Source organism: Taurulus bubalis (genome assembly GCF_910589615.1).
Source record: "Taurulus bubalis genome assembly, chromosome: 18".
Taxonomy (NCBI): Eukaryota; Metazoa; Chordata; class Actinopteri; order Perciformes; family Cottidae; genus Taurulus; species Taurulus bubalis.
In genome coordinates this window covers 17,242,037-17,268,608 of record NC_136606.1, presented here as the reverse complement: position 1 = coordinate 17,268,608, position 26,572 = coordinate 17,242,037, and the positions used below count along the sequence as shown (strand labels likewise).

Below are 26,572 nucleotides of genomic sequence, written 5' to 3'. Positions count from 1 at the left end.
CTTCACTATTTCCATCCCTTCCGTGAAGCGATGAAAAGCGTCAGATCTTGAATGGTGACCAGAAAGGCCAGAACCAGACGTAATTGCTGCCTGTGCCGAGGCGTGGAGGCATAACCTCTAATTTCTCGTGAATAATGTCCCTGTGTCAAACAGCCATCCAAAAAAAAGTGGCAGTTTCTGTTCCTTAGAGGGTTTGTGGCTTAGCTAATACACTCAACTGTGGCTTTATGACCAATGGGCCGGAGGGCCAGGCTTCTGAAACCAACTTGCTACTTCCTCTCGGCTTCTCCTCTGTGCTCTACAGGTTCAGACTGGGTATTTACAAGTGTTGTAAGTATTGCTATTCAAGCCTTAGCACGTTTTGGAGACATGATAAATTGCAAAATGTGAAGAATTCTTCACAAGTTTCTTGTTTACATTACGTTTGCAAAATCAAGTTCTGAATCACACCGGCTGCCCCCTCTACTGTACTCTTTGGGGAAATCTACATGCACATAGCGGGTCCATCAGGGCGGGCCAACCCAAATAGTACCCACAGTATATAACGCCGCGTGCACTGTTGCCGGACTATCCTTTTGCTATTTAGTGAACAGCGATTTGACCATCGTCAGAGCCCGTCATGTCCCGGCTTCATCATCGGGATATACCTACACCTTTTTCCTGTTCTCCCTCACCGATTTCCACACAGGAAACAGAAGGTATTAAATGCAATACCATAATGTCTGCTGCATTTTTCCCATCCGGCCAAGCGGTGATGCATTCAGGGACCTCATCTCCAGCCTGGACTTATACACGTCAGTCTCCCATGGGTCAGCCTTCTGTTTATGGACGGTCTGATGGTGGAGAGTTCTGAGACAAGATATCACTGCTGCTGCCCCACAGCTGTTGGCTCATCCTCTAATGCAGTTTGTGGCGACAGAATCAATGGACAGGACACAAGTTGGGTTGACAGCGTTCCTCCTCCGTTCATGGGCATCATGGTGGGGAATGTTTTTTCCGAGAAGGAGATGGATTACCTCTCAGCAGAGATCCTGGATAGTTACAGTACCAGGCTGTATCTGTTGTCCCCACTCACGACAGACAACAGGTTTTATTCCTGGTGAAGAAGACAGGACATGTCAGAACCATTGTGGATCTCCGCATCCTAAACAGGTGCATTGACGGCAAGACGTTCCATATGTTTACCATAAAGCAGTTACTGAAACTAGTTCAGCCGTTCGATTAGTTCACCACCATCGACTTAGAAGCGCATACTTTCAGGTTGAGGTGGCTTCGAAACACAGGATATTCTTGCGTCTCACCCGGTGGACAGCCTATACTGGTTGTACTAGAGGGCAGCTGCCCTTCTGTTGGTACCGCAGGAGGTGGTTAGCCAGCCTTCGTTTGGATGGCAGGAAACACAAGCGGTGCTTGGTTACCATTCCCTTTTCTGTAAAGGTCGACCTGATATACTTGGGGTACCCACAACACCTCTTGCAGTCACAATGTTCACAGATGCGTCCCTGACTGGGCAGGGAAACCAATACATGTACCTCCTCGAGCTACAGGCAGTGTTCTTGGTTCCCCAAGGACCGACAACCGCAGCATTGCGGTCTACATCAATCGGCAGGGTGGGGTTCGGTCCGCAGCGGCTTGGTTATAGACTCAGAGCACACGTTGTGCTCCCCACATTGCCAGGCAGAGAAAGTAGAAGTGGATCAACCAACACAATGCCAACTTCCTGCGGTGGCTCTCCTTAGCACAGCGCTGCCCACTCTGGGCCGTCCTCTCCAGGCTTGGCTCCTGAGAGGGACAGGCTGAGGAGGGCTGTACTGTCTGTACAGGTGGTGCAGACCATCCAGGTAGCGAGACCAGGATCCACCATTGTCTGTTACAGGGCAAGTGTCCAGGGTTTCAACGCTGGTGGAAGGAAAGGAGGCTAGAATCCCGGTCCAATGCAGATGGTTAAATGTCTCCTTTTTGCAGTGTTTGGTGGATATAGAGCTGTTAAAGTGTATGCAGCTGCCATGTCTTTCTGTTACTAAGGGTTTTGGAAGGGTTTGGCGACAGACCCTTGAATCTCCTGAAGTGGTTCTTGCAGCGCCTCTTGATGCATGCCTTCTCCCCTGAAGTGGGAACAGCCATTGGTGCGCGAGGCTTTGGTAAAGGGTCCTATTGAGCCTCTGGAGCACTCCTCTCTGAAGGCATTGTCATTCAAGACAGCTTTGCTGCTTGCACTGACCTCAGCTAACAGAGTCTGTGAACTAACCACACTGTTGATGCACCCCAGTTGCTCGCTGCTTCACGGCCACAGCAGGGCTACCCTCAGACCAAATCCCTCCTAAGAAGTTTTGTCAGGTCGAGGGTTAAACAGCTGGATGCTTTTTTGTCTTCCGCAATATGTGGGGGAAAGGGAGTCAAAGTAACATCTGTTTTGCCCAATTTGTGCGTTTGCATTTTATGTTGAACGCATCAGGGGCAATGCACATCTGTTCATATGCTTCAGGGATGGTGTGGCGAGTAAAGCACTATCCAAGAAACGCCTGGCAGGGCGGCTTTGTGAGGCCTACAAGCAGTTGGGAACAGACCCTTCCACTTTGGTCGACGCAGCGCGGCCATCCTTGTTTGGTGGGGTGAGTGTCAAGAACATACGACGACGTTGTGTTTAACAACTTGTCCATTCACATCATTCTCTTAGATACGTCAGGCTCCTTTTCAGGGTCTGGGCCCGCTGGAACGACACAAGACTGGTGAAAAGGGTTGTACATCTACACGCCCCTGTGTTCATCGGGATCCTACCAACGTACCAACCGAGTAGAGTAGAGGGATCTATGTACTCTTCGAGTGTCAACAAAACCAATTCCTTTGACGGTAACTTCACCGACAAACTGACTCACATGACTAGCGAGTTGGGAACGCGCCACGTGACTAACGGCTGACGTCACAAAATGTCAACGTTTACTTATAGTTTCTCACGGGACACAAACTAGCGATCTCTTTGACAAAATCTTTTTGTGTGTTTGTTTGACCCATCCATCACCCCTTCAGTCTCTCTGTGTGGACTATCTTGCACTTTATACTACTTCAGTGGCTTTGAGCGGGTAATAAGAACGGGGTTGTGTTTACATTGGAGTTAGGTGCCTCGTCTGCAGTCGTGCCTCCGTGCGCCGTTGCTGAGGAGCTCTGAACAAGTATTTGGGAGTAAGAACAGGTTGAACTTGCATATTCTGTGAAATACTTTAGATTTATTATAATACTTTATTACTAAGAGTAAGATGGGTGTTAAGTCTGGGGCTTAAGGTTTGTCCTGAAATGAATTCTTGGTAGACAACAGCCAGCCGCACAGAAATACCGGGTGGATGGAAAAACAGTTTATTTGTCAAGAAATAGTTCCAATACGTAACTCCCTCTGAAACCACACAATGTTTTTTGCTAAGCATATATCTTTTTACTTTGTTTCCCCCAGCTAGTTTTCATGCTATGATAGCCTAAAAAATCCACACCATTTTCTCATCTTACTTTTGGAAATAAATCAGACACGCTATTCCCCCAAAAGTTGAACTATTAGGAAATTAGCACTAAACGAGAAAAAGAGATCAAATTAAGAAAAATCATAGAGCCAAACATAAAAAAAACAATGTTTCCCTCCTTGTTTGTTGAAGTGATGAAACATTTTTCCTTTAAACAGTATCACATGTCACACTGAGCATGTCGCAGTTATGAAGCGTGCTGCATGGAATTAAAGAGCCATTAATCATCGTGAGTTTATTTGCTCTGAGTGGTTTGGAGTCAGTGGCTTCCTTCAGCTCAGAGTTTCGTTTTTTTCTAAAGGAAGTCGCTTCTTCAGGATAATAAGCTCCCTCATCTACTATCCTCCTTCCGCGCTCTTCCTCTGACCCCCGCTAACAGCTGGTAGTGTTTAAACTTCAAAAGAGTGAAGAAGAATTTCAGCCACATATTTTCAATGTTTTGCTAATTTTCTATTTTAGCACGTGGCTGATATTAATGATGAAAGTCCCATGAGATATTGTGGCGGCCTCTGTGGTTGAGTGCTGAGCATCTAAGCTAACCGGGACCAGGACAGAGGGATCAGAGAGACAGAGAGGCTGACAGACATGCGAGGAGGCAAACAGTGGTGGAGGCCAACGGTCTTATACTGGAACCTGCTGTGCAAAAGGCTGTCAAGCCTGACACGGCCTGTTTGTAATAAACAAGAACAGAAGACCCAAAAAAAAAATCAGACGAGACTGGATCAGCTGCAATGAGGTGCACACGCACAGCATTACTATAGTGACTAAATATGTATAATATTGAAAAATAAAAAGCCTATAAAAAAAAAGATATTCTGCAACAAAAAAGAAGTAAAGCAAAGTCCTTCATTAGACTGTTTTATAGTTTGGGCTCACGAAGAGTTTTGGTGCAGAGATGAACGACCAAAACATGTTTGCTTTTACTGACAAAAATAATGAGCTTGTTTGGAAAATATATTTCATTATTCATATTAAATTACTTTCTATAAAATTTGAGTAATGTGGAAAATCCTGCTTAAATCCATAATATCTGTGGTGGAGACAGCACACTATTGTATTCCTGATTGTTATAGATATATCTTCTTGTATTTACGTGTTCATATTCATAGTGTGGTATGTTGATACATAACGTTTGTGAAGACTTGCCCGTAACCAACAGGGAGTCACGTTGTTTGTCTAAATGTCTCTTAGCGAAGTGTCCAGACGGCATCGAGGACGTTGAGCAACCAGCAGATGTGGATCTTGTTTAGATATTGCGGTCTCATGTGCATTACTGAAGGAATGTTACTGCAGCGGACGCTGAGTGTTTCACGCTGAACAACGTATGGGGTATTTGGCGCGAGATCAAACGTGAAGAAGAAGCGTTTATTTTTATCATCGCAGTCACAGAGCGAGAAGCGGGCTTCCTAAAATGTTTGCACCGACTCCCGATGAGGTAGCTGATTGAAAACGGGGGATAAAAGTTGGAAGCAGCCGCTCAAATAAACACAGACTCATCAATCAAGGTGCAACATTTTTATTTTAAACGCTTCGGAACATATTCAACACACTTTTTTTCTTATTCATACATTAAATTTGAAGCTTCTTCTTTTTTTAAAACACATTTAAAACAAACTAAAATAAATAAAAGGGTCAACAAAATAGTCGCGCGTTCCTGTTCGCCTGGGCCAGCCGGCGGATGTTGCGCGCGCAGCCAGCAGCGTTTTCCTGGAGCAGCTCATCGTCAGAGCCCATGAGCTGGATGAGGGGCTGCGGAGCACAGAGGTCGGAGGTTAAAGTTTGCAGCGGGAACAGATTCCCAAAGAGTCATATATTTCCAAGCTATGCTAATACACCTTACATCCCTCATCTAGAGCCCAAACAGGGAGCTCGCTGCACAGGTTGCCATGTCAGCAGCACTGCAGAGATACACACAGGGTTCACGCACATTCTGACCAATGGATTTCCATGACTTTTCACAAAATTTGCATGACATTTAAATGTGGTGTAAAGTCATGGAAAAGTCATGGAAATCTATTGGTCAAAATGTGTATGACCAAACATTTTGTGAAATCTCGGTATACATAATTATTAAGAATAATTTGCGTATGAGAGCGTATGCCTGCTTATATTTTCTTATATTTACTACTAAACGCGTGAAGGCATGTGAATATCACACATTTTCATGACTTTTCCAAAACTTTTGGGATTTAATTTTTTTTCTTGGACTTTTCCAGGCCTGAAAATAACCATTTTAAAATTCCATGACTTTTCCAGGTTTTCCATGACCGTACGAACCCTGTATACGGTGGGTGTGAGGCGACAGTCTCATAATGTTTCTGTGTGTGTGTGTGTGTGTGTGTGTGTGTGTGTGTGTGTGTCTCCCACCATACCCTTTCCAAACCATGCCTCAGCAGCAAAGGGGTTGCAGCTGCGAGCACACATGCTTCTGTAAGTTCCTTCAGATGAAAGTCGCGCAGGGCGGGCTCGACATTAAAAACCTGAACCGCACCACTTGACAGCGCTCCCGACGCTCCAAAGGTCAGATTATATCCCACTATTAGTGGCTTGCGTAAATGGATCTCGTTAGGTCTCGTTGCAGAACAAGGCTTATTCCTTTGAGTAACATAAAAACAGAATATTACGAAGATCTTTCGTCCGCTCTAAGAGTCGTGCATTTATTTTCTGCAGAGATGAGCAGAAAAGGGGAACACACAGGACACATGGAACACCACTGAGTGGCATGTGTTGTGGAAGGGTGAGCTTTCTTTCCCTCTATTTTGTCTCCAGCAAAATCACTACATCATGTTTGTGGGCGGCTGTGGGGTTGAATCAAAATAAAAGTAAATGCAAGCATAAATACTCTGGTGCAATGGATGGATCTAAATGTGTTCAATGTGTGCCGCTTGGTAAAATCACAATGGAGTGCCACTGAGGTTTCCTAAGCCACACTTGCAATTATTTCGGATGGTCTTGTTTACATCCATAATGAACCAACGGCAACATTACATCCCTCAAGTAAGCACTTAAGGACTCGCCGCTCCTCAACATAATGAAGCTTTGATGAATGCAGGAACTGCTGAGACGTCTGAGGCACTTCTGAGCGCCATACATCAGGGCCTCGTTCCCCGCCGAATGAAAAAGGGATTTCCAAAAAGATTTCTCTTTCACAAAGATCATGCCGCTGCGGGCTCACGAGTGCTGTTTGAACACCGTCGGGATTTGTTTCCCCTGGTTTCAGCGCAACAATGCCACATCCCCGTTGATCCCGAGCAGCACAGAGGACGATATGTAAGACCGTCGCTGTAAAAAAAGGAAACGATCCAAGAACTAAGCCCCTTTAAAACCCACAAAAGAGCCACTGATTTAGATTTAGTTTCAGGCAGCAGAATGATTCTAAAAGCTTCTGGCGTGTCTCCCATTTGCTCAATTCCCCCCCCCCCCCCCCCCCTCGCATCCCTCTCATTCAAAACCTTTCCATCCTGTTCAGCACTGGCTCCGCATATCAACATAGGAAGTGATGGGATTCCTTTGTCGGCTTCACACAAATGAAATGTCACTCTCAACTTGTGTAATCGTTTTCAGTAAAAACTTGGCGTGTAGACTTTGAACTGATGAAAAAGTGCGGACGCTGGGTCGCGACCCCTTGGCTTCAGTCTGCAACGCACTGGGCACCTCTTTATACCGCCATTAGTTTAACATGCAGGGGAGTCAGATAGACCTCAACGTTGTGAATTCTAGCAGAACTACTTGGTTAGCTTCAGGCAAAATAAAATATGAACTTAAGTTATGTACGTAAATTAAAATAAGTCCATGCTGACTCCACAGAGGACACCAACAGCAGTCTTCTGCCTGAAAGTCCTGTGTTTGTTGACCCATCCACCTCCATCTTGCTCTTTAAACTACGACACCTACGTCCTCCGTTACTCTCGTCATAATTGCTCCGGCCACGAGTTGGGAGTGGGAACGGGCCGGCTGCAGGGCGAACCCCAGACTGTTTTCCTGCCAGTCATTATTGTGTTCATAATGCGTGTCGTAGAAAGGCGGAGTCTGACCCTGACCCCTCTCCACGTCACGTGCAAACCTAAAAACACGTTTGTGTGGTTAGCAAACAGCCGGAGAAGCAGAGGGAAGACATTCCCAGGATTTTTAGCGCAAAGATAAACAGCAAAAGGAAAACAGACGAAAGAGGAGGTGAGCCAGCTTGTGTGTGTGTGTGTGAATGTGTGTGCACGTAAAAGGGCTGTGAACCTACAGTGCACGTCCAGTTTTAAAACTGAGAAAATAATATCCTTCCTCCTGATTATAATCACATCATGTTGTGGAGGAAACCGGCACGCAGCCGTCCAAGATGTCCGCTCCTCCTCAACGTGTCGAGGAGTCGATGTGAAACGTTTGCCCTCTGGTTTTATAGGATTTTTTTCTTCTTTTTTTAAATAGCATCCAAAACACCTTCCAAAAGCAGACTTACATCCACAGGCTCCAGAAAACATGCCGCTCACTAAACAAGTCTCTTTTGTGAAAAGAGAGGATGCCTGTAATGTGCCAGAGGCGGCGTTCTTTGCCAACCTCAGAGCGCGGTATTCAGACGTCGCCAAATAAGGTCTCCCGAAGCGCACGGCTAGGCGTAGATAAGCGTGTCTCTCTTTGCTGCTTTTCTCTCTCGCTTGCTCTTTCCCTCCCAGCTGGGATCTCTGGGAACATAATACAACGCTTGTTAGATATTGCCGGACGGGGTAACATGAACACTTGCCCCGAGTTTTTGAGGGTTACTTTGCACTTCAGAGAGTCCTGACCTCCAAGAAGGGAGCTCTGGGGAACACACTGCAGTCTGAGAGCGCTGCACATGTTGTTGCATTTGCACCTTATCGCATACGGAGGTGTCACGGTGTTAAGTGCGCTCTGCCGGACCGCCTCTGCCTGCAGGAGTTCAGGTTTAAATCCCCCCTGTGCCGGCTCTGACAGCCATTAAGGCTCCATCACCACCACCCCCACCCTTCTACCCCAGCATCCCCATGTTTTAGACTCCACCACGGAGGCAAACGGCACAAACAGACAGCAGTGTTTAGCTCGGGCTGAGGGGAAGCTGGTGAGGGAAGTCAAGGTAAACAACATTCCCTGCAGCCTCCAGCGAGCCAGAGACTGTTAAGCTGCTTTCTCTGTGTCTTCAAAGAGGAAGAGGAAAGAGGAGGGGAGGGCCGCTTTCAAATCAACGGCTTAAAGGGGAACGCTTTGCAGCCTGAACTCCTCTGAGCCCGTGCAACCTGGAGAACATGGCTTGGCACTTCTGGATCCGGGCGTGAGGGAGAACGGCTCTGAAACATTACGCTCCACGGAGCGGGCGAGCGGCGCCTGTGTCCTCTGCTCGCCACACCCACAACACAAAGTCACATCACGCGCAAAACCGACGGGAAACTGTAGAAGCAAACCCCGTGATGCTCGGCTTGGTTCTCATTCCTTCCCCTCACATTTGGTGTAGTGTCGCTCACCCCCACGAACGGAAGTCCTGGCCGTGTAAGAGAGAGAGAGAAATAAAACAAACAGCAGCCGAGTAGCCGGGGCAGAAGTGTGCTCATGGCAACCAAAGCTGAGGGTTTTTTTCTCTCTCATTTGCATTTGCAAAAAGCTGAACAAATACACACCAGGACCTGCGCTCTGGAATACCTTCACTTGAAAATTAGCAATAATTACCATCCACATTTTGTCATTTTCATCAATTTACTTCACAAAGCTTCTCTCATAAAAGAGCCTCTTTAATACAAATAGCTGGCTGAAGCTGTCTACACAGATTTAATGATTCAGCAAACAATCCCCAGTCCTTTTGGAAGGGATGTTGATTTTGTCCATGACACAGAATGAAGCGCATCCGTATAAAACTGCGAGATACCAAGGGTGGATGTCAAATCAAACGGCGAGGGTGATTCATCTCTTATAGGCCAGAAGCCTCTTTCCCTGAGAGCGAGCACCTGAACAAGGTCCGATCTCAGGGGGCCGGCAGGAAAGTGTGCTGGCAGAAAACGTCCACAGGAACTTGGGAATGGCTGCAGGTTGTGTCCAAAACAAATCTCAAGTGTCCGGTGCTCGTGGAAATGTCACGATAGCGTTGAATTGATTCCGGACCAAATTTGAAGGCTTTGGAAGGGGTGAAATGAAAAAAGGCTCAGACGGGTCACTAATGTGTTTTCCAGTGTGAAATACTTTCTCTTCAATGTTTAATTTCCCCTGTGAAACTCAAGGGACTGGACTATACACCATTAAGTGAGCGGGAGAGGAAAGTTACTTCTCTCGGCGAGCTTTGGCGTATGAGATCCCGCCGCTCGTTCGAAACCGTAGACTACACGTGGGTGAACATGTTTGGAGAGCTTCTCAGTGGCACAGAAAAGCTCTTTGAAATACAGTTGCAATAATAAAAGAGGTAGTTCCAGACTTTGACACGGGGCTGTAAATTAGACACAGGCCGCTGTATCAATCCCCGATAAACCTATTCAGAACTTTTGGGGATATTGTTTTAACACATTCTCTCGAACAAGATGCCTGTATATCACGACGCGGGACTCTGCAGCGCTCACCGAATCCAGGAGACTGACAAGCTCTCGCACTGTAATGTTTCCTCCGGGTCGGGCAGGTAAGCGTGGGGCTCCCTCCCAGACCGGCTGAGGCCGAGGCCAGACCGAACAATGAGGCTGCCTGTGTTGTGTTTCCATGTGTGAGATTAAGAACAAATGCAACGCTGCTGCAGTTATGTGGCCTTTGGTAATTAAGCTCTTTAAAAGTCCCAAAATACATGATGGAGTAGTGTTGCAACTCTCAACTAGTACATTAATAAGGGCAAAGGCAGAGACGGATTAAAAATGGTGGCATGTCACACACACACACACACAATTTCAAATATAGACACACACACACAAGGAGGGCATGTCCAGTTTCTGTCGTGGCTCGAACTACAAAAAGCATCCAGCTTAACGACTTTTGTAAATTGGACACAACTTTTTCGGAACACCCAATGTTCAGTCCAGCTACCAATTACGGCGAGTGTTGAACCACATGCACTGTAACGGCAGATCAAGCTAAAGTACACCATTTAATGAACATGGGAAAAAAAAACTATCTGGCTGCAATGGCATAACCGCTTCATAATTTATATCGCAGTTGTTATTTAGGAGGGGAAAAAGGATTTAAACTGGCTGTGGCCACGAAAAGATTTCCCATGTGAAAGTCCTTTCTACGTGAAACATGATAGAATTACAGAAGGAGATAGCAGTGTTTTCCCAAAATGCTGAGAAACGGGCACATGATCATCTGTGACAAGACATCAATTACGGCGTAATCTTTAAGCGGCATCTCCTCATCACTGTCAGAGACGAACATAAACAGTCTCTGGAGCTGAGCATGGAAACAGCCCGACAGGCTCAAACGTTAGACAAAACAATGCTTGTTTCTTTTTGGAAGAGCACTACACAACTGCAATGATGAAGGGAGCTGGCGGATGTAGCTTTACAGAGTCGGGGGTTTGGGTATTGTTCTCTTTTAGCCTTGAGCAGCTCTGACCCCACTCTTTGGCGTGAACCGTGTCGCTGCATTCTGCCTTGATGTCCAGGAACAGCCCTTAGCAACAGTTGCCCCCAGCTACAGCCCTTTGACTTGCGCTGTGATGGCATCTAGGGTCTACCGGAGAAATGGCACTGCGCACACACTGGGCTGTTTGCTTTTCTGAATTCCCATGACGGCTAGAAAGTGGAGTCATGTTTCTGCCGACGGATAAAAACCCACTTTGTTTCTGCTCCGTCGGTCAAAGGCTCTGAAAATAGTCACAGCTTTTCAAAGTTTATTACTCTGTGTTTTTCACACATGGCTAAAACAAGGGGAGGCCAAAAAGGGCATTTTCCTCAACGTAATTATGCCAGATTTAGTCTCAAAAGCACCAAATAAAGCAGAGAAATAACTGCTTTGTAAATTAGCCACAAGAAAAGCAAAAGTAAGGAGCCATAAATGCAGCTCCAACAGCACGACAACTTACCTTAATCACCCCTTTTGAGTGCATGGTAATACAATTGTGTGGGTCCCAGGACAGCTGGTACAGGGCCATTGTGGTGCTCTGGTGGACCGCGTGTTCCTTTGACTTGAGGTAACGCACCAGGGGGGCCACGGCCCCGGCTTCACCGAAGGACGCCCTGTTGCTGCTCCACTTGCAGCATTGGCCCACGGCCTCAGCCAGGTGGCGACGGAGCCTGTCATCGGTCTGCGGAGGATAGAACAGGATGCTATTGGTCCCCGGTGACCTGTCTTTACAATGCAGAGAATAACAAGCTCTACTGCAGCTCTGCAAGGGACTCTTGGCAAAGCATTGCCATGTTCTTCTCATTATCTGGGTTTATGCAGCATTGAGTAGGAAAAGGCCAACTCAAACCCACTGTAAAGACAGTTGTTTGTGTATGGACAGTAACCACAGTGTTGCTGAAGACCTCGTCGTTTGTGCTCTTACCGTGTTCGTCAGCTTGGCCAGCAACTGGACGACCCCGTGATCAGTGAGGACCGCCAGATTCTCCTTGTCTCTGGCTATTTTGGCGATGGCGGCGCAAATGCTTGCCAGCACCTCGATGTTTGTTGACTTCAGCAAATTAACAATCAGTTCCAACCCACCGACGAGGGAGCGCACCATTTCCCCTGCATCCTACAGTCAAAGAGTCTGTTATTAGCTGGTGCTCTGTCAAAATGAACAAGGAGGATGACGAAGAGGAAGAGGGTGCGGGGGGGCGCGGGGGATTGCGTAATGACGGAGGAAAGAGTAGACACCCGCGGGGCCATTTTGAGCGAGACAGACAAAACAAAGGACACTGAATAAGTACAAACAAAGTATTTTCATCAGGCAACAATCAAAGTCCCATCAGTGCAAATTGTGTAAAACAGATGCTTTCAGAAATAACAACACCCTCTCCTGCAGTAGAACTGTGCTGTGGATCTGGGCGGACAAAGCAGTGAGTTTGACATCTCTGTCAACCTCTCTGCTGTCAGCCTAACTTGTCATAATGAAGACGCCAACATAGAATTTAGAGCTTAGGGGGTGACATTTAAAATGTTTGCCTCAGACTGAAACACAGCGGAGACTCAAGGCTTCACGGTTTGAGTTCATGGCACCAGCTGGCACCGCAGGCCTCTCAGCCTACCAAACCAACGCAGGGAGAACCACAGCGGAAGAGGCGGCGGGCACGCTGGCTTCAGCATGGCTTGGCACATCGGGCCGCCGTTTTAAAGTCACGACTCCAACGTATCGCCCGCCACGGGAGAATACATCAAGGTGGCCCGAGTCTGTAATGTTCAGCGCTTTAAAAATAGATCAGGAATTCTTTCTCAAAAGCATGCAATTACGGATGACTAGAACTTTAATCTACATGTCGAGAGCTGATGTATGGCACACACGCACAGTACAGTAACGAGTACTTTACGTGCATGTACACAGTTGTTCTTCGTTTCGTTAAAATAAGGGATTTCACCCAATTCAGCACTGACAGAAAAGCAGTCGATGATTTACAGTTTTAGCGTACAGCTACTTCGGTTGTGTTCTCCCTAACAGAGAAGTCACAGCTGAGAGCGGGCCAGGGTGCAGTGTGTGGGCCCTGTGATGCCGTGCCAGAGGATGAGCCATGTGTGCAGTGCAGGGCGGGAGCTGACCCCCCTGACACGCAGGAAGCCCTTCCTTAGGAATACTGATGACGGCTGGCCCGGGAGTCCCAGCGACAGAGGAAGCTCTCTCAAGCCACCAGCTGCGATGGACTAGCCAGAATCTCTTTCATGGCCTGGACGGGCCCCCAGATCTGAAAACCGCAACATTATGAGGCTGCACACGGAAAGGCCTTCCTCTCCCTCCTTTTACCCAGGATGAAAATGAAATAGAAAACACATTATGTGCCGTGCGTGATCTGAAGCCGTGCCCTGACCCCACCCCCTCTTCTCTGTAGGCAATCAGGCTTCTATAACATAATGTAAAAGGAAAAATAAATCAAGCATCTAAACGTGCCTCCGTGCCCGGGCAAATTAATGATCCACCCCATTGCGAGCGACTGGGAGGGTTGGACTTCCCTGATTGGAGAAAAGAGATAATTGAATGATTCACTACTAAGTCTTTACGGTACTTGTGTGGTACTAAGTGAGTTTAAGTCGTGGACCTGTGGGCACAGAGCAGCAGCACTGTATGGAGCGTCCAGCAGATGCATCGATAGCACGTCTCTCTCTTATAAATCCACTATGGGACCGCTAACACGAACCACATGTTTTCTCTCTTTTTTTATCTAAATAACGACTGCGCCGAAGCAGCTGTATCAGGTTCCTCAACTCCACGGGCCGAGAGCACTATTTAGCTCTTGTCATTGCCTCTGTCCCGGGAAAAAAATCACCCAAAAAGCATGTTCATGAATTTCCCTCAAAATTGGCACACTGACGTCCAGACAAACATTGTCAAACTTTGTTAGCGCTGAACGGTGGGTCCGCAGTCCCCCTTATCCCTCCATATGGTTGCCATGCATTATTTTCGCTACACTTCTGGGCCAGAGAAATTCCACACAAAAAAAAGCCAGAAAAAGCCAGAAAAATCTTCACCCCCAAAAGACACCTGTCTGAGCCCGTCTGTCTGTTTAAACCTAACCAGATTGTCCCACTGACAAGCTGTTTACCTTAATCACAGCGATAATCTAATAGAACAATATGTTTGGCGTTGGCAATGATACGAGTGCAGGGGATCAAAGACCTGTTAATGTGTAACTGAAATGGGAGTTGATTGACAACAGTGCTGTGTGAGACGGTGTAAAGGCCTGTGACACTGGCATAAAGGAGCTCCTAATGTCTTAAAATAGTACTGTTTTAGCATTGCACTCCTACTGAAAGATATTTCCTTCCAATACGGCCTAAAACGCTGGATCGGGTATCGGCAAATTCTCGATTCTACGCACTGATCCGATATCACGTTGTCATATCATTTGTCATATCTCAGCAGCCGGTGGGCAGTCCAGTCCTGCTTGGCTACATTAAACAGTAAACTTTATCTTTATCATGTAATTAAAAATAAAATCTTGACGCACTAGTAACAAACAAGCACTGGTGTGAAAAAATGGTGAGGTGTTCTTTAAAAAAAATGCTTTGCATCGATGGACCCTCAAACTTTTAATTGGATTCTACGCATAGTAGCACGAGTAGCATGTTGAGGGAAGATTTTCAGCTGGGAAATCAGAAGCCACGCCACAGGATATTACTCAGTCCTTCTCCCTGCCGGCTTCCCGATTCGCCAATGTCTGTGTGCCAAGGCGGCTTCCCTGCTTCGTATTATCCCGGGGTTCATGTAAGCTCCCTCTGACACAGCTCTGGCCCGGCTAACCTCCCAGCAGCAGCATGTTGGAGGGAGAGCTTAGGAGACGAGCGCTGTGATATGAGCAGGCTTCAGTTCCGCGAGCGGGATAACCCTTCCTTCTGGAACGACACGAACCCTGCAGACCTCTTTGATTTAGGGCCAATCGATGTGCCTTTGGTGTGCTTTTCTTGCAAAGGAGACAGGAAGAAGACAGATGTCCGCCGCTGTGCCGTACCTTTGCATTCTCGATGCACGGACAAAGGGCCCATGCAGCACTGGACTGAACATCTGTACTGGGGTTTTTCAATAAGGACCACACCAGGCGGAGTCCATCGAGCTGGTCGATGATCCTGTAGAGACAGAAAGTAGTAGGAGGTCAAAACAAAAGAGGGAGGGATGAACAAGGGAAGAATGAACAGGACAACATTTTTTTTGACATTATGATTTCCTTTCGATGTTTCATAGAGCATAAGTATCTGCTTAAAGGATTTAAGAGTAACTCATTTAATCGTGTTTGTTTCCCTGAGCTCTGGCCGTGTCCGTCTAGTCCAGCGGCAGAATAAAAAGCATCGATCGATTTCAGCATTTGTTTTTCATCCCAACTTGCCTTCAGTCCTTACTCAGTTCCTCTCCAGAGCTGAAACTCACCCACTGTCTGCTCACTCGACTCACTCGCCGCGGAAAAGCTCAGCCTTACCAGGGTCAGAGGTTAACGCACATACATCTGCATAGTGCTTCATACACACATGTATAAATATAAACTGAGACAAACTTACACTTTATGTCGGTGGCTTGTTTTTCAAGCGCAGCCAAAAAGAGGACCTCTTTCCAAATCAAACAGAGCCCGAGACAGGTCGCTCTATATTTCATAGGGCCCTGAGTGAAGTTTACTTAGGCATGAACTGTATTTCATGTCGCTTACATGACTGTAGTCAAAACTGCAGTCAGGGTCTGTGAACCTAAAGAATTGCGCCACAGTGCACCCGTTGTCTGGGATAAATAACATGTAACGTGTTCCCCATGTGTGCCGCCACCAACAAGGCCGACATTGAATGCTGTCATAATTACTTAAACACTCCCTAATCACAGTATCTCCGTGACTGGCAACGAGCGAACACTCATCAGGGACGTCCCGCGCCATCTGTCTTCCCATTGCACATAAATCAGTCTTCAGGGATCATAACATCAGATTCCAGTCTGCGGGGCCTCCTAAATCCGGACCCGAAAACAAAAGTGAAGCATCACATCATCCGCCAAAAGAGTTCCGTCATTCCCATGAAGCAGGTATGAAACAGATTAGCAATGAAGTCGCAGCTGACAGTGATGGATTAGAGGAGGAGACCGCAAACCCGGGAGGCATTAAACAACGTGTGTTGACTCTTGTAGCTACACAGGATTCTTTGGGGGAAGCGCTATGTCATCAACCGCACACTGCCTACTGGTTGAGAATGAAAACAAACACGTGAGTATTTCATGGAAAACTTGAAAGCGATCGGCGTGTTTTTTTTGGGGGACTTTCAGTAGTTATGGATGACCTGCATCAGAAGGACGATGAGGAAATGATTGTGCTGATCAACCGAAGGTGGTATAAGAGGCAAAAGAGAAAAAAAGTTTCCGTTGGGTAAAATGAAGTCATGTTAACTGACAAGAATGTTGTAGCTAACCGTGTGGTGGACACCATCATCATATTTGTTAGCTCGCCAAATACCATCTAATTACTGGGGATCTGGAAAAACAGGGTTGGGTTGGAAGCCGGAAACAGAGTTATGTTAATTGCTCAGCAAACTACTGTACACATACATGTCTCGAAATAAGCCATCGCCACAAAACATACACAAAGCACAAGCGGGCCGTTGAAATGAGAGCTTTCTGTTTACGGCGAAGTGTGAAGGCTGAAAAATGACACAGGCCCGGTCGGCGTACACATAACGTGAGAGAACACGGAGAGCGCGATGAGCCGACTTGAAACACTTTGCCTCTTTTGTGAAGTTTAGTGGCTTTACTTTGACATGCCAGGCTTTTTACTGAACCCCTTGGGAGTTTCCTCCAAACAAATGTAATGGGCTCACATGGCATTAACAGCTCACTAACAATGCAAACGCAGACATTAAGTCGTGTTTGTGTCCAGTGCTAATTAAGAACGATCTCGTCGTCCATAACAGCCTTGTAAAAGCAATGAGACGCAGATGGAAGCTCCACAATGTTCTACAGAGTCGAGGGTGAGGTTAAAGGAACACAGAACAAAGACTGCTCTGGACTGTGGTTCAGTGTGTTTTTTTAAATTCCCAGCCGTGTAGTCTTGGACAGGGCAGGGCTCTAGGTATGTCTGTCTGACCAGCTCAGGTCCTGGCAGTGACCACAAAGCTATGGTAAAGCACTGGGAATTACACCACAACCCTATTTAACACAGTAGGTGCAATAAACAAAGCTTTTAAAATATGTCATTAAGCCGGGGATGAAAGGGGAAAAGTACCTGCGTAATTACAATTTAAAAGAATATAGATTTATTTAAGCATCAGCCCATGACAGGTTAATGATACTGTGTTTGGATTCTGGAATTGGTGTCATTCCCTTGTCAAAACATATGACACGAGAACATGTGTTTGGAGGTAATTCAGTAATGACGTTGAGTAAGCCACTAATGAGGTTTTAAAGAGACACTGTTTGACCCGTGTAGACTGTACTCTGAATGTCAAAGGTCATGTTAGCAGGTTGGAGACTTACGCCATGTTCTCCATATTAGTAGCACAGGCACCCACCGCCTTGGTTACATTCACAAGCAGCGCCTGGTAAAATGACACATCAATAAAGTACATGGATCAATACACCGTATAGAAGTGTGGTTTAAAGATGGGATGACCTTTTATGCAGCAAGAGAGAAAAAAACAATCAACATGCCTGGTTTGATCCAGTCAGCAGGTTAACTAGCGACCTGATGCCTCCACACTTGCGGATGGTGGCCTTGTTGGCAGGTATCTGGGCAAACTCTCCCACGGCTCCCACTACATTTACCAGAACTTCTTCGGGCTGTTCAGTCAGCAGGCTAACCAGGATCTCCACGGCTTTGTACTCCTGGAACCTGTGGAGGGTGGAGAAGAGGGGCAGGTGTCATATTGACAATCGCTTCACGTTGTTTGATTTTATATATATTTTATATATTATATATACCGCAGAGGCCCAGCGGTGCTTTGAGCTGAATGCTAACATTAGCATGCTAACATGTTGACAGTGACCATGCTAACATGCTGCTGTCAAGTTATAATGGTTATTATGTTCACCAACTTAGTTCAGCGTGTTATCGCGCTGGCTTTTGCTAATTGGCAAACAAAACACAAAGTACAGCTGAGGCTGATGCTTTCCTGGTGTTTGGTCATAAACCAAAGTAGTGGACACATTTGAGCTAGAGAAAAAGTGAAAGGTTGACACAATTTGGAATGAGCGCATGGAACAAATTTCCTATCAATGTAATCAATAAATTGTGGGGACATTTTACTCGACACAACAAATGCCAAACCTCATGGTGACGCTACTTATATGAAGAGTCAGAGGATCATCAAAGTCATTATGATTCATCCTCTGGCGACCACGGATGTCAGTAAAACCTCTATGGCAATCCATCCAATAGTTGATGGGATACTTCAGTCTAGACTCAGAGTGGTGGACCAGCCAACAGCCAATATTGCCATCCCTAGAGCCACACCACCCGTGTGGATAAAGACGCCATTAGCCGTAGCAGCTACAATGCCCTCATCCACATGGGCACGGATCTCTCACTGTGACCCAGCACTACAGCCACTTTTCCCACGGCTGCTCACAGTTGTCCCCTGTACGTACTTTGCATAACCAGCGCTTTGCTGCGGCTTGGAAACTCTCCCTCCCTCTTTTATTGTGATTTTTTCCTTGTTTGCCAGTGCTATAGAGTGGTAAACTACAGTAAACATTTAAAAGGGATATAATGCGGTTGCAAAAAAAACCTCAACAAACCTCTGATGTACAGTTAAGTTCTACGACTGTTTTTATTCACAGTTACGGTCGCTGGCAGCACGGTCCGTGAGCTATTGTGGAAGGCCAAGGTCATTTGGTTTTTGGTCAGTGTCCACCGACACACAAGCCTATTCTTGCGAGTGAAAACACTGCTAATGAAAAGAGGAGCTGCCAAAGTTAACTCCAATGAAATTTCACCGTGACTGAAAACAATGGGTTTCCTGTGCCATCACCGAAGTGTCATCCGCAGTCGACTGCAGTAGAATTATCTTGTTGTCGCAGACATAACTTTTGACAGATGATCGGCAAGTCGCGAGGTTTTCTTTTTTGTAAAAAAGCCAAACCCAGCCGGAGTGATTACGTGATGGCAAGAGCAGCATCACACAAGGCTGCGAACGAACGCTGGGCTCCACGCAGCTCGTAAGGCCTGTCAGAGGACGCAGCAAACCACAGCGGGGCTTCCGTGCAGCAGATCTGATGATTGATTTCCCCCATTCTTCAACGCCAGTCACACTCGTCGAAGTGCAGAAAATTTGGAGAGGAAACGGCGGAGCAGGGAATAACTTGGGCTGAGCACAGAACTTTCGTGAGGTAGGGAGAAGTATCATTTGGAGGAGCAATCATGGATGTTCATCATAGGTCTGGAGCAGAGGTAAGATGGTGCTGTAGTCGCTAATTGGAAACGAACTCCGCAATCTTGACCCCAAACATTACTGCGCTGGCAAATTCAGCTCTAGACTTGGCAGTCGTGACTTTCCATTGCGAAGTCATTCCCTCACTCTTTTGTTAATGCTTCTTTCTTTTTTTTTTTTACAGCATTTTTGTGTGTATCCATAGCACCTCAGCGTACAGGCTTGAGGGACCGTATATCGATGTGTCCATAAATCTGTACAAAATATTGTTTCAGCGTTTCCATGCAGGACTTTTACAAAGGCATTTCACACTACACATAAACTTGGCCCAGGTAAACCCCTCTCTGGTATATATTCTATAAAACACCCGCTTATGTGGTATTTAAACAAACACACTTTAGTTATAAATGCAATTATATTTCGGGGCATCAATCACCTCTCATTTCGATGTATCATTAATCAAGAAAATGGCTAACACATGCTGCTACTTGTCTGGAGTGGAGGTCCCCGGACCGCTATACTGTCCAGACCACGCAAACCATCAGTCACTTTCAAGAAAGAAAAGGATGTTGTCTGCAAATGACCACAAGGTCTGTTTCATTTGACCGGGGACTTAATGAAAGAAAAAAAGAAAACCCACTCTCTCCCTCTCGTAGCAAAATATATTCCGAAATGATTTTCATTTCAGCGCAGCGCTAAGCCTATGATTGATTCTGAAATGAGCGCATGGCCCCGAAACCCTGTTACCATTAGCAGCCTTTTACTTTTTGACAGTAATGACTCGGTCACTATGTTCCAAGCTTTTGCCTGACCCAGACATTTTAAGTGATTCCAATAAGCCCGAGAGAGTACGAAAAAACAGATCCACTTACACATTCAAGTGTGCATTAAAAACCTTTGCCGTGCATCGCGCCGGTTTCCTCCTGAGGAGGTGGCCACCTTCACTCACGCCCGACTGCCAACGGCGTCCGAAAAACTAAACGACACACACGGGAAAGAAACCACAAAACGAGAACTCATGGCGCTCTCTCTGTGACACGCTAAATTTAGAGTGAGGGCAACCAGAGTGTTTTGTAGTGTTTGTAAATGAAGTGTCAGTAAATGTGGTTTACATGTGACTAATGGCCTCATTATCATTATTTATATTATTGTTATTATCAGTAGCAATAGCCATATTTTACATAGCAACCGGGTGACAAGTCATTACGTATGGCAGCGAGAGTTTTGAACATTAATCATGACAGTGTGAACTTCATCATCACAACGCTGCAGTCCATTGGGGTTCCCTACCTGTGCCAGTGGTGTTGTTATTTTTAAGAACACTCGATGTTAAATGATTATTACAAAGCTTGATTTTTGTACCGTCTTTAGAGTAAAAGACAATACGTCTTTGGGGTAGCGAGGGATCATGGGAGTTGTTGTCTTCACCCGCCAATTGCCATCGTTACTGTCCACGTCTCCCGTTCAGGATTCCCTCTGTGTTCATTGTTTAGGAGGTTTTTACCGGGAGCCAAGTTATCCACAGGGGTCCATTCTCTCCAAAACAACGGAGCCGGTGATTAAAACACTTTCACGTTAAAAATCAGTATTCCTCAGACGCGGTTTGTCGGACAAAGGACGCCCCGTTGGGCCTGCAACACGAGCTGCCGTCATCGTTTGCTCAGATTGTTTCTCTGATAACTTGAGATCCAGACGTTTGATGACGAAAATTCTTCATCCGGTTAAAATATATAGTTTAAAAAAAGCAAGATTCAAAAAGTATATGGTCAAAATGAATGACAGCTTCTGGCAGACAGTCGTTTTTTAGATATTCACTGAAAAGTGACATATTATACCTTTAAATAAATGAAATCTGCCCCAAATGATGTTCCCTGATGACGTGAGCTAAATAGACGGTGATCTGATCTGATCCATCTTGCCCTAGAGGAACGATATTGTCATGCTTCTGCTCCTGTAAAGGAATCCTCTCTTAACTCGATGTGGCAGCAGACTCTCAGATCCAGTTGGGAGGACTTAACTTGGACTTTAAATGTAGAATATCATTCTGTCAGTTACGATGAATGAAGTGAAGACAGATCCTTGTGAGTGCTACTGCTCTTTCTTCTTGTTTTTTTCGGATCCCATCGCATTTTGAACCTTGCAGTCAGTCGTGAGTCAGAAGAAAAGCATTTTCACATAATCTCACCTGAACGAAAGGCTTATAACTTCAAAACTACTCAAGACATTGTCTTTGAATATTTCTTATGATCATATCAGTTTGTTGGCTACAACAGGGAGAATAGGTTTTGATTTAGTATTTAATTACCGAATGTGGGTTATATATTATGTCCTCGGCCTCACACTGAATAAGAAAATAAATATACCTAAATCATTCTTTCAATGAAGCACAAGTGGAAATGTACGGGGCTGCCAGGGCACGGTCCCCCAGCATTATTTATTTTAGAGGGAAAATTACAGACTTAAAAATCATCTGACACTAAAGTACAAGTCAAAAAACATTCCAGAAGTGTCACTGTCGAATGAATCAGGCCAAATGACACTTAAATAAACTACTGCCTTACATGACAAATGATTAAAGGCTCCGTCAGCCGGCGTCTTCTGACATTAGAAAATCACCATCTCAGGGCTGATGACTTCAGCATGCCCGCGTTCGGTTCAGGGCTAGCGGGCCCCGGCTAACACATCAGCGTAGTCTATAAAATCAGCGCGTTGACTTGAGCCTCCACTAGCGGGTGGAAAAGACTGAAAGCTAGCAGCAAACACTCACATAAAAGATCAGAGCAAAAGGAATCCGTACAAAAACTTTACATTTCACGCAAGCAATCCTTCTGACCAGAAACAATGGGACAGAAAAGACAGATATGACCGCCGTATATAGTACGAGTGGAAAAAGCGACGAAGCCAGTCGTGAACGAATAAGAGCCCTCCCCCATAAAAGTAACATATGTGCTGATGGCATGACGACCATAATGCACGCGAGTCGGTCGAACCCTTTATTGGTGTTATGTTTTCAAATACTGTAAGGCCGCTGTTAACCACGTCAATTTAGGAAACATATTTTCCACAAGTTCTGGGCACATGTGGGTGAGATGCCTAATTGATATGAACCCTCTTTTTCACACTGAGGCTCGTTAGACTGTTGATCCCGTGGATAATGATTGATTTACCTCGGGCACACTAATTACAAACACATCCCAAAAGATATGGCAACAATGCGTTTTCTGGATCTCTGGTCTGTTGGGTGCGTGCGTTAATGTGTCGGCGTGTGCTAATGAGACGCAACAAGGTGAGGGCCCGGGTCCCGGCATACTTAGCCACGTTCTCCACACTGATGGAACACTTCCAGATGGCTCCGGTGGCGGCGGCCAGGAGCAGCTTGTTGTTCGCCTTGCTCAGCAGCGAAACCAGCGGCTGCAGACCTTTGTACAAGCGCACCAGGTCACGGGTTTGTTTCTCCTCTGCACACTGCAAGGCAAAACATTACCACATGAAGTCCTTAGAGACATAGCGGATGAAAAACTATTCTAGTCTGCGTCCTTTTCTATGTATTCTGGTGATACATTTTCTCAGTGTGATCTTAGGGCACATGCTTTCTCTCTGGTGTTTATGACTTAAGAACAGGATTTTGCCAGGATAATCAAGGGCTTCGGTACTTTCCTCTAATTTCTGTTCAATTTCTGTACCTTGAAGATTGCGCTGGCGCAATGCATTTGCAACTCGTCGTTGTCTCTGCTTAGGTTTTTGACCAGGTCCTTGATCATGTCCTGGGTCTTAATGGCCGTCCTGTAGCTCTCCTGTGGTGACACAGCAGTTAGCAGACAACATGGACAACATGGACTAATCTATACTCATGTCACATATGAACTGGTGCTGTGTTTTTGTGATTCCAATTGTTTTCCTTATTGGTTTCATATGACGAGGATCATACATTTCCCTCCCTTACATACAGTATCTCATACTTTTGTATATTAATCTATAATAATAAACATATTTTTACAGGGATATTTTGACAGGCATTCTGCACACCCTGCATCGCACTATCATAGTTTTAGGGATAAGGCTGGCACTACTATGATTCTGTGTGTGTGCTTATTGTAATGAGGGAACATCATGGACAACAATGGAGCTCTATGGCACAGAGGAAGACGATGCAGCAGACACAGTCCTCGTTGGTAGCATCAGTTCATCATTGCTTTGGGTCTTTTACTGAATGAGCTGACAAAAAAATGATATCAAGCCTTATCCTTCCTGTATTTTGAATGTCTTATAGAATCAGACTTGACAACAGCATGCAGCATGTGCCCTCTCACCTCAGAGGCACACTCCTGCAGGGTGCCCACCACAGGAATAAGCATGTTCTCATGCAGGGACTTGAGCAGGCATCCCAGCAGAGGGATGCCCCCGGCCTTACGGATGGCCTCCTTGTTCTTGGTGTTCTTGCTGCAGCTCCACAGTGCCAGAGCCCCACAGCGAGCCACTTCCACGTCCTTCTCCTGGTTTTCAGTCAGTTTGGCTAAATTGGGGACACAGTCCAGCAGCTTTACCTGAGCAGAGAGAGACCAAGACCAACATGTGGGCGGACACAAACATGCTGTGCGTAGACATGCCGACAGACCGCACGTGTTTTAGCCCCAAAAACAAAAACATTTACACAAACTCAGTGAACTTGATATAAATTCAAAGACTCGGAAAAGTGCATTGGAGTGATAATGGAGAGTTCCAGATGAGAATACTAAGTTGTTGGCTGTGATTAAGGGCGCAATTAAAATTCTATTACGACTGGGTCTGCAAGGATAAAACCGCCAGAGATGCTAGGAGTGGAAAACTGTCAGGATAGATGTTGATGTTAAGCCTGAAAAGCCCAGTGTGACGGTTTATGGCCATCATTCAGTGTTCTAATCCATAGTTCCAGGCCAGTGAGACAGAGCAGACAAAGCTATTACACACAGCGCAGTTCAAAGGTGGTTTCATGGCATAGTGGGAAATTAATCTGCCTCCGTGAGTGACTTGCACATGAGAACATCCGATTTGGGGCAGAGGAAAATATACAAGGCACAGAGGCTTTAATCACAGGTCCCTCTGTCAACAAACATGGATGCAGGTCAGAGGATGTAGGGGACATTCTATCTGTTTTACCACAGCGCCCACTCTGCTGTGTTCAAAGACCGGGCGAAAAAGGATGGATGGGGCCACTATCGTGCCAAGTTGCGTACGGTGTGAAAAAGGAATGGATTGGATTGGATTTGCAGCAAAATGAAGTTCAGCAGTGTTTTACACTTTAAATAAATAAGTAACGGTAATACGTGGATAAAATCGTAATAGGGCACCCTCATTTCAGAAGTGTAGTCACAGAAAATCTGCAATCGTAGAACAAAAACATTTTTAATAACAACAATACAGAAAGATTAGGTTCTCGTCTGCAGTTTTCTCTCCAGCAGCTCTTCATTTTGTGATTACTGAGACTTTTGTGTCCATTCTTTTTTTAAATAGCCTTAGTTTATCGTGGCCTGTGCTTATGCTCACCAGTTTTTTGATACCGCCAAATTGCCTGACGGTTCTCCTGGCTTTGCGGAACCTGGCCACGTTAGCAATGGTCTCAGCAGCTAAGGCCTTGAGTTCCTTGACTGGCGAGTCCAGAATCTTCACCATGCCCCGCAGGCCTCCCATGTATACAATGGTTCGACGGATTTGCATGTTGTGACTTATCTTCCTCAGGATTCTCAAAGATCCAATCTAAAAAAAAACACACACACAATAAACTTTAACACTCAGTGAGATATTTGAACAAATTATTCATGGAGAAGAAACTGTTGTGTCTATGCCAACATGAGGCCTCCATCTGTGCTAAGAGTATACACAGTAATATCTAGTAGCCAAACATTTACCCACATTGCTACTAAAATACAATCAGGTTTAAAAAGCACCCACAAGTCATTAGGCACACTGGAGGATAATTGCTACTCCGTGTCTTTAAAGGCATCCTCTCGACACAGCACTAGTGTTTCTGTAACTAAAACACAGGCTGGCACACACAGCCGGCTCTGTTCATGCCCACAGGCCATCCAGGTCCAGCTTTGGCACAGCTACTTACTTTACATCTATCTTCATCTGTATCCAGCAAGTTAATGAGGACTTCAAGGCCACCTACATCCCGGATGGCTAGTTGGCACGTCTCCTGCATCAAATTAAAGTCCATCAAGTGGACCAGAGTGAGCACAGTGGCCGTCTGGTTGCCTGCCTGAAATAATAATTGCCAAACATGAATGAATGAAAAGGGGAAACAAAGGGGAAGAGAGGAGGAGGACATTAAACAGTGAGCATTTGGAAAAGGGAGGAGGATACAAGCCCGTAATGCCACTCCTGCTGGGGTTGTTTTGTTTATACCACATCCTGGTAAGTGTTTGGCTTTGTGGCGGTAAACACTGATGGAAAGAAATAACTTGCTTACAGAGCACCAAGCTCTGACAACAGTGCCAAGACATTGCCCCGAAGATGAAAACTAACACTGTTAGCGCTGGATCCCTGTGACTAAAGATGCATTAGCATTTCAAAAAGAATATGTTTTGACAGTAGCTATATACACACATATCATATTAGACTTTCACCCCCGCAATTAGCAACTTAGTAGCTACAACACTACTAAGAGGAGGAGGGGGTATCTGATGGTTGATTTAAAGTCAAGCCCCTCAACACATTTTTTTTTTTACTGCCACTTAACTATGATATGTTCACTAAAAAAAGATAAGCTTAAAGATTTAAAATTGCACATGTGTGGGCAAATCCTAACGGGAGTGGCGGAATCTGACTTTATCGTAGTTTTAAATTTATAGTCCAAATACGTGTTGTCCTTTTTCAGATTCCCTTCACAATTCATAAATCTACGTAATGTCTCAGCTGTGGATGGACGTTGACAGCATTACGGCACTTGAAATACCAGTCTTAGGGTTGGAGCTTGGAGATGGTTAAAATACCTTCCAGGCAGGCAGCAATGGTGTTTTTATACCACCATATTTTGTCCGTATCGTGCACGGTTGCATAACAAACTTTGCTCACATGCAATGGTTTGATCATAAGAATAAAAAATAAGAGATCAGTAGTCAGATAAAACAGAAGCTCATGGCACGCGAATG

At 45.7% G+C, this 26,572-nt stretch overlaps 1 protein-coding gene across 1 annotated transcript in view; it reads right to left on the bottom strand.

The window, feature by feature from the left end:
* The window catches only part of odad2 (outer dynein arm docking complex subunit 2), a gene marked incomplete at both ends in the record, with an annotated part of 71,368 nt that overhangs the window by 28,317 nt on the left and 16,479 nt on the right, over window positions 1-26,572 (bottom strand). Inside the window, 10 exon segments of the mRNA XM_079234317.1 lie at window positions 11,506-11,727; window positions 11,971-12,159; window positions 15,062-15,176; window positions 17,551-17,612; window positions 17,725-17,905; window positions 22,753-22,907; window positions 23,126-23,236; window positions 23,753-23,986; window positions 24,966-25,175; window positions 25,534-25,680. Of these exon segments, the coding sequence (XP_079090443.1) occupies window positions 11,506-11,727; window positions 11,971-12,159; window positions 15,062-15,176; window positions 17,551-17,612; window positions 17,725-17,905; window positions 22,753-22,907; window positions 23,126-23,236; window positions 23,753-23,986; window positions 24,966-25,175; window positions 25,534-25,680 (1,626 nt within the window).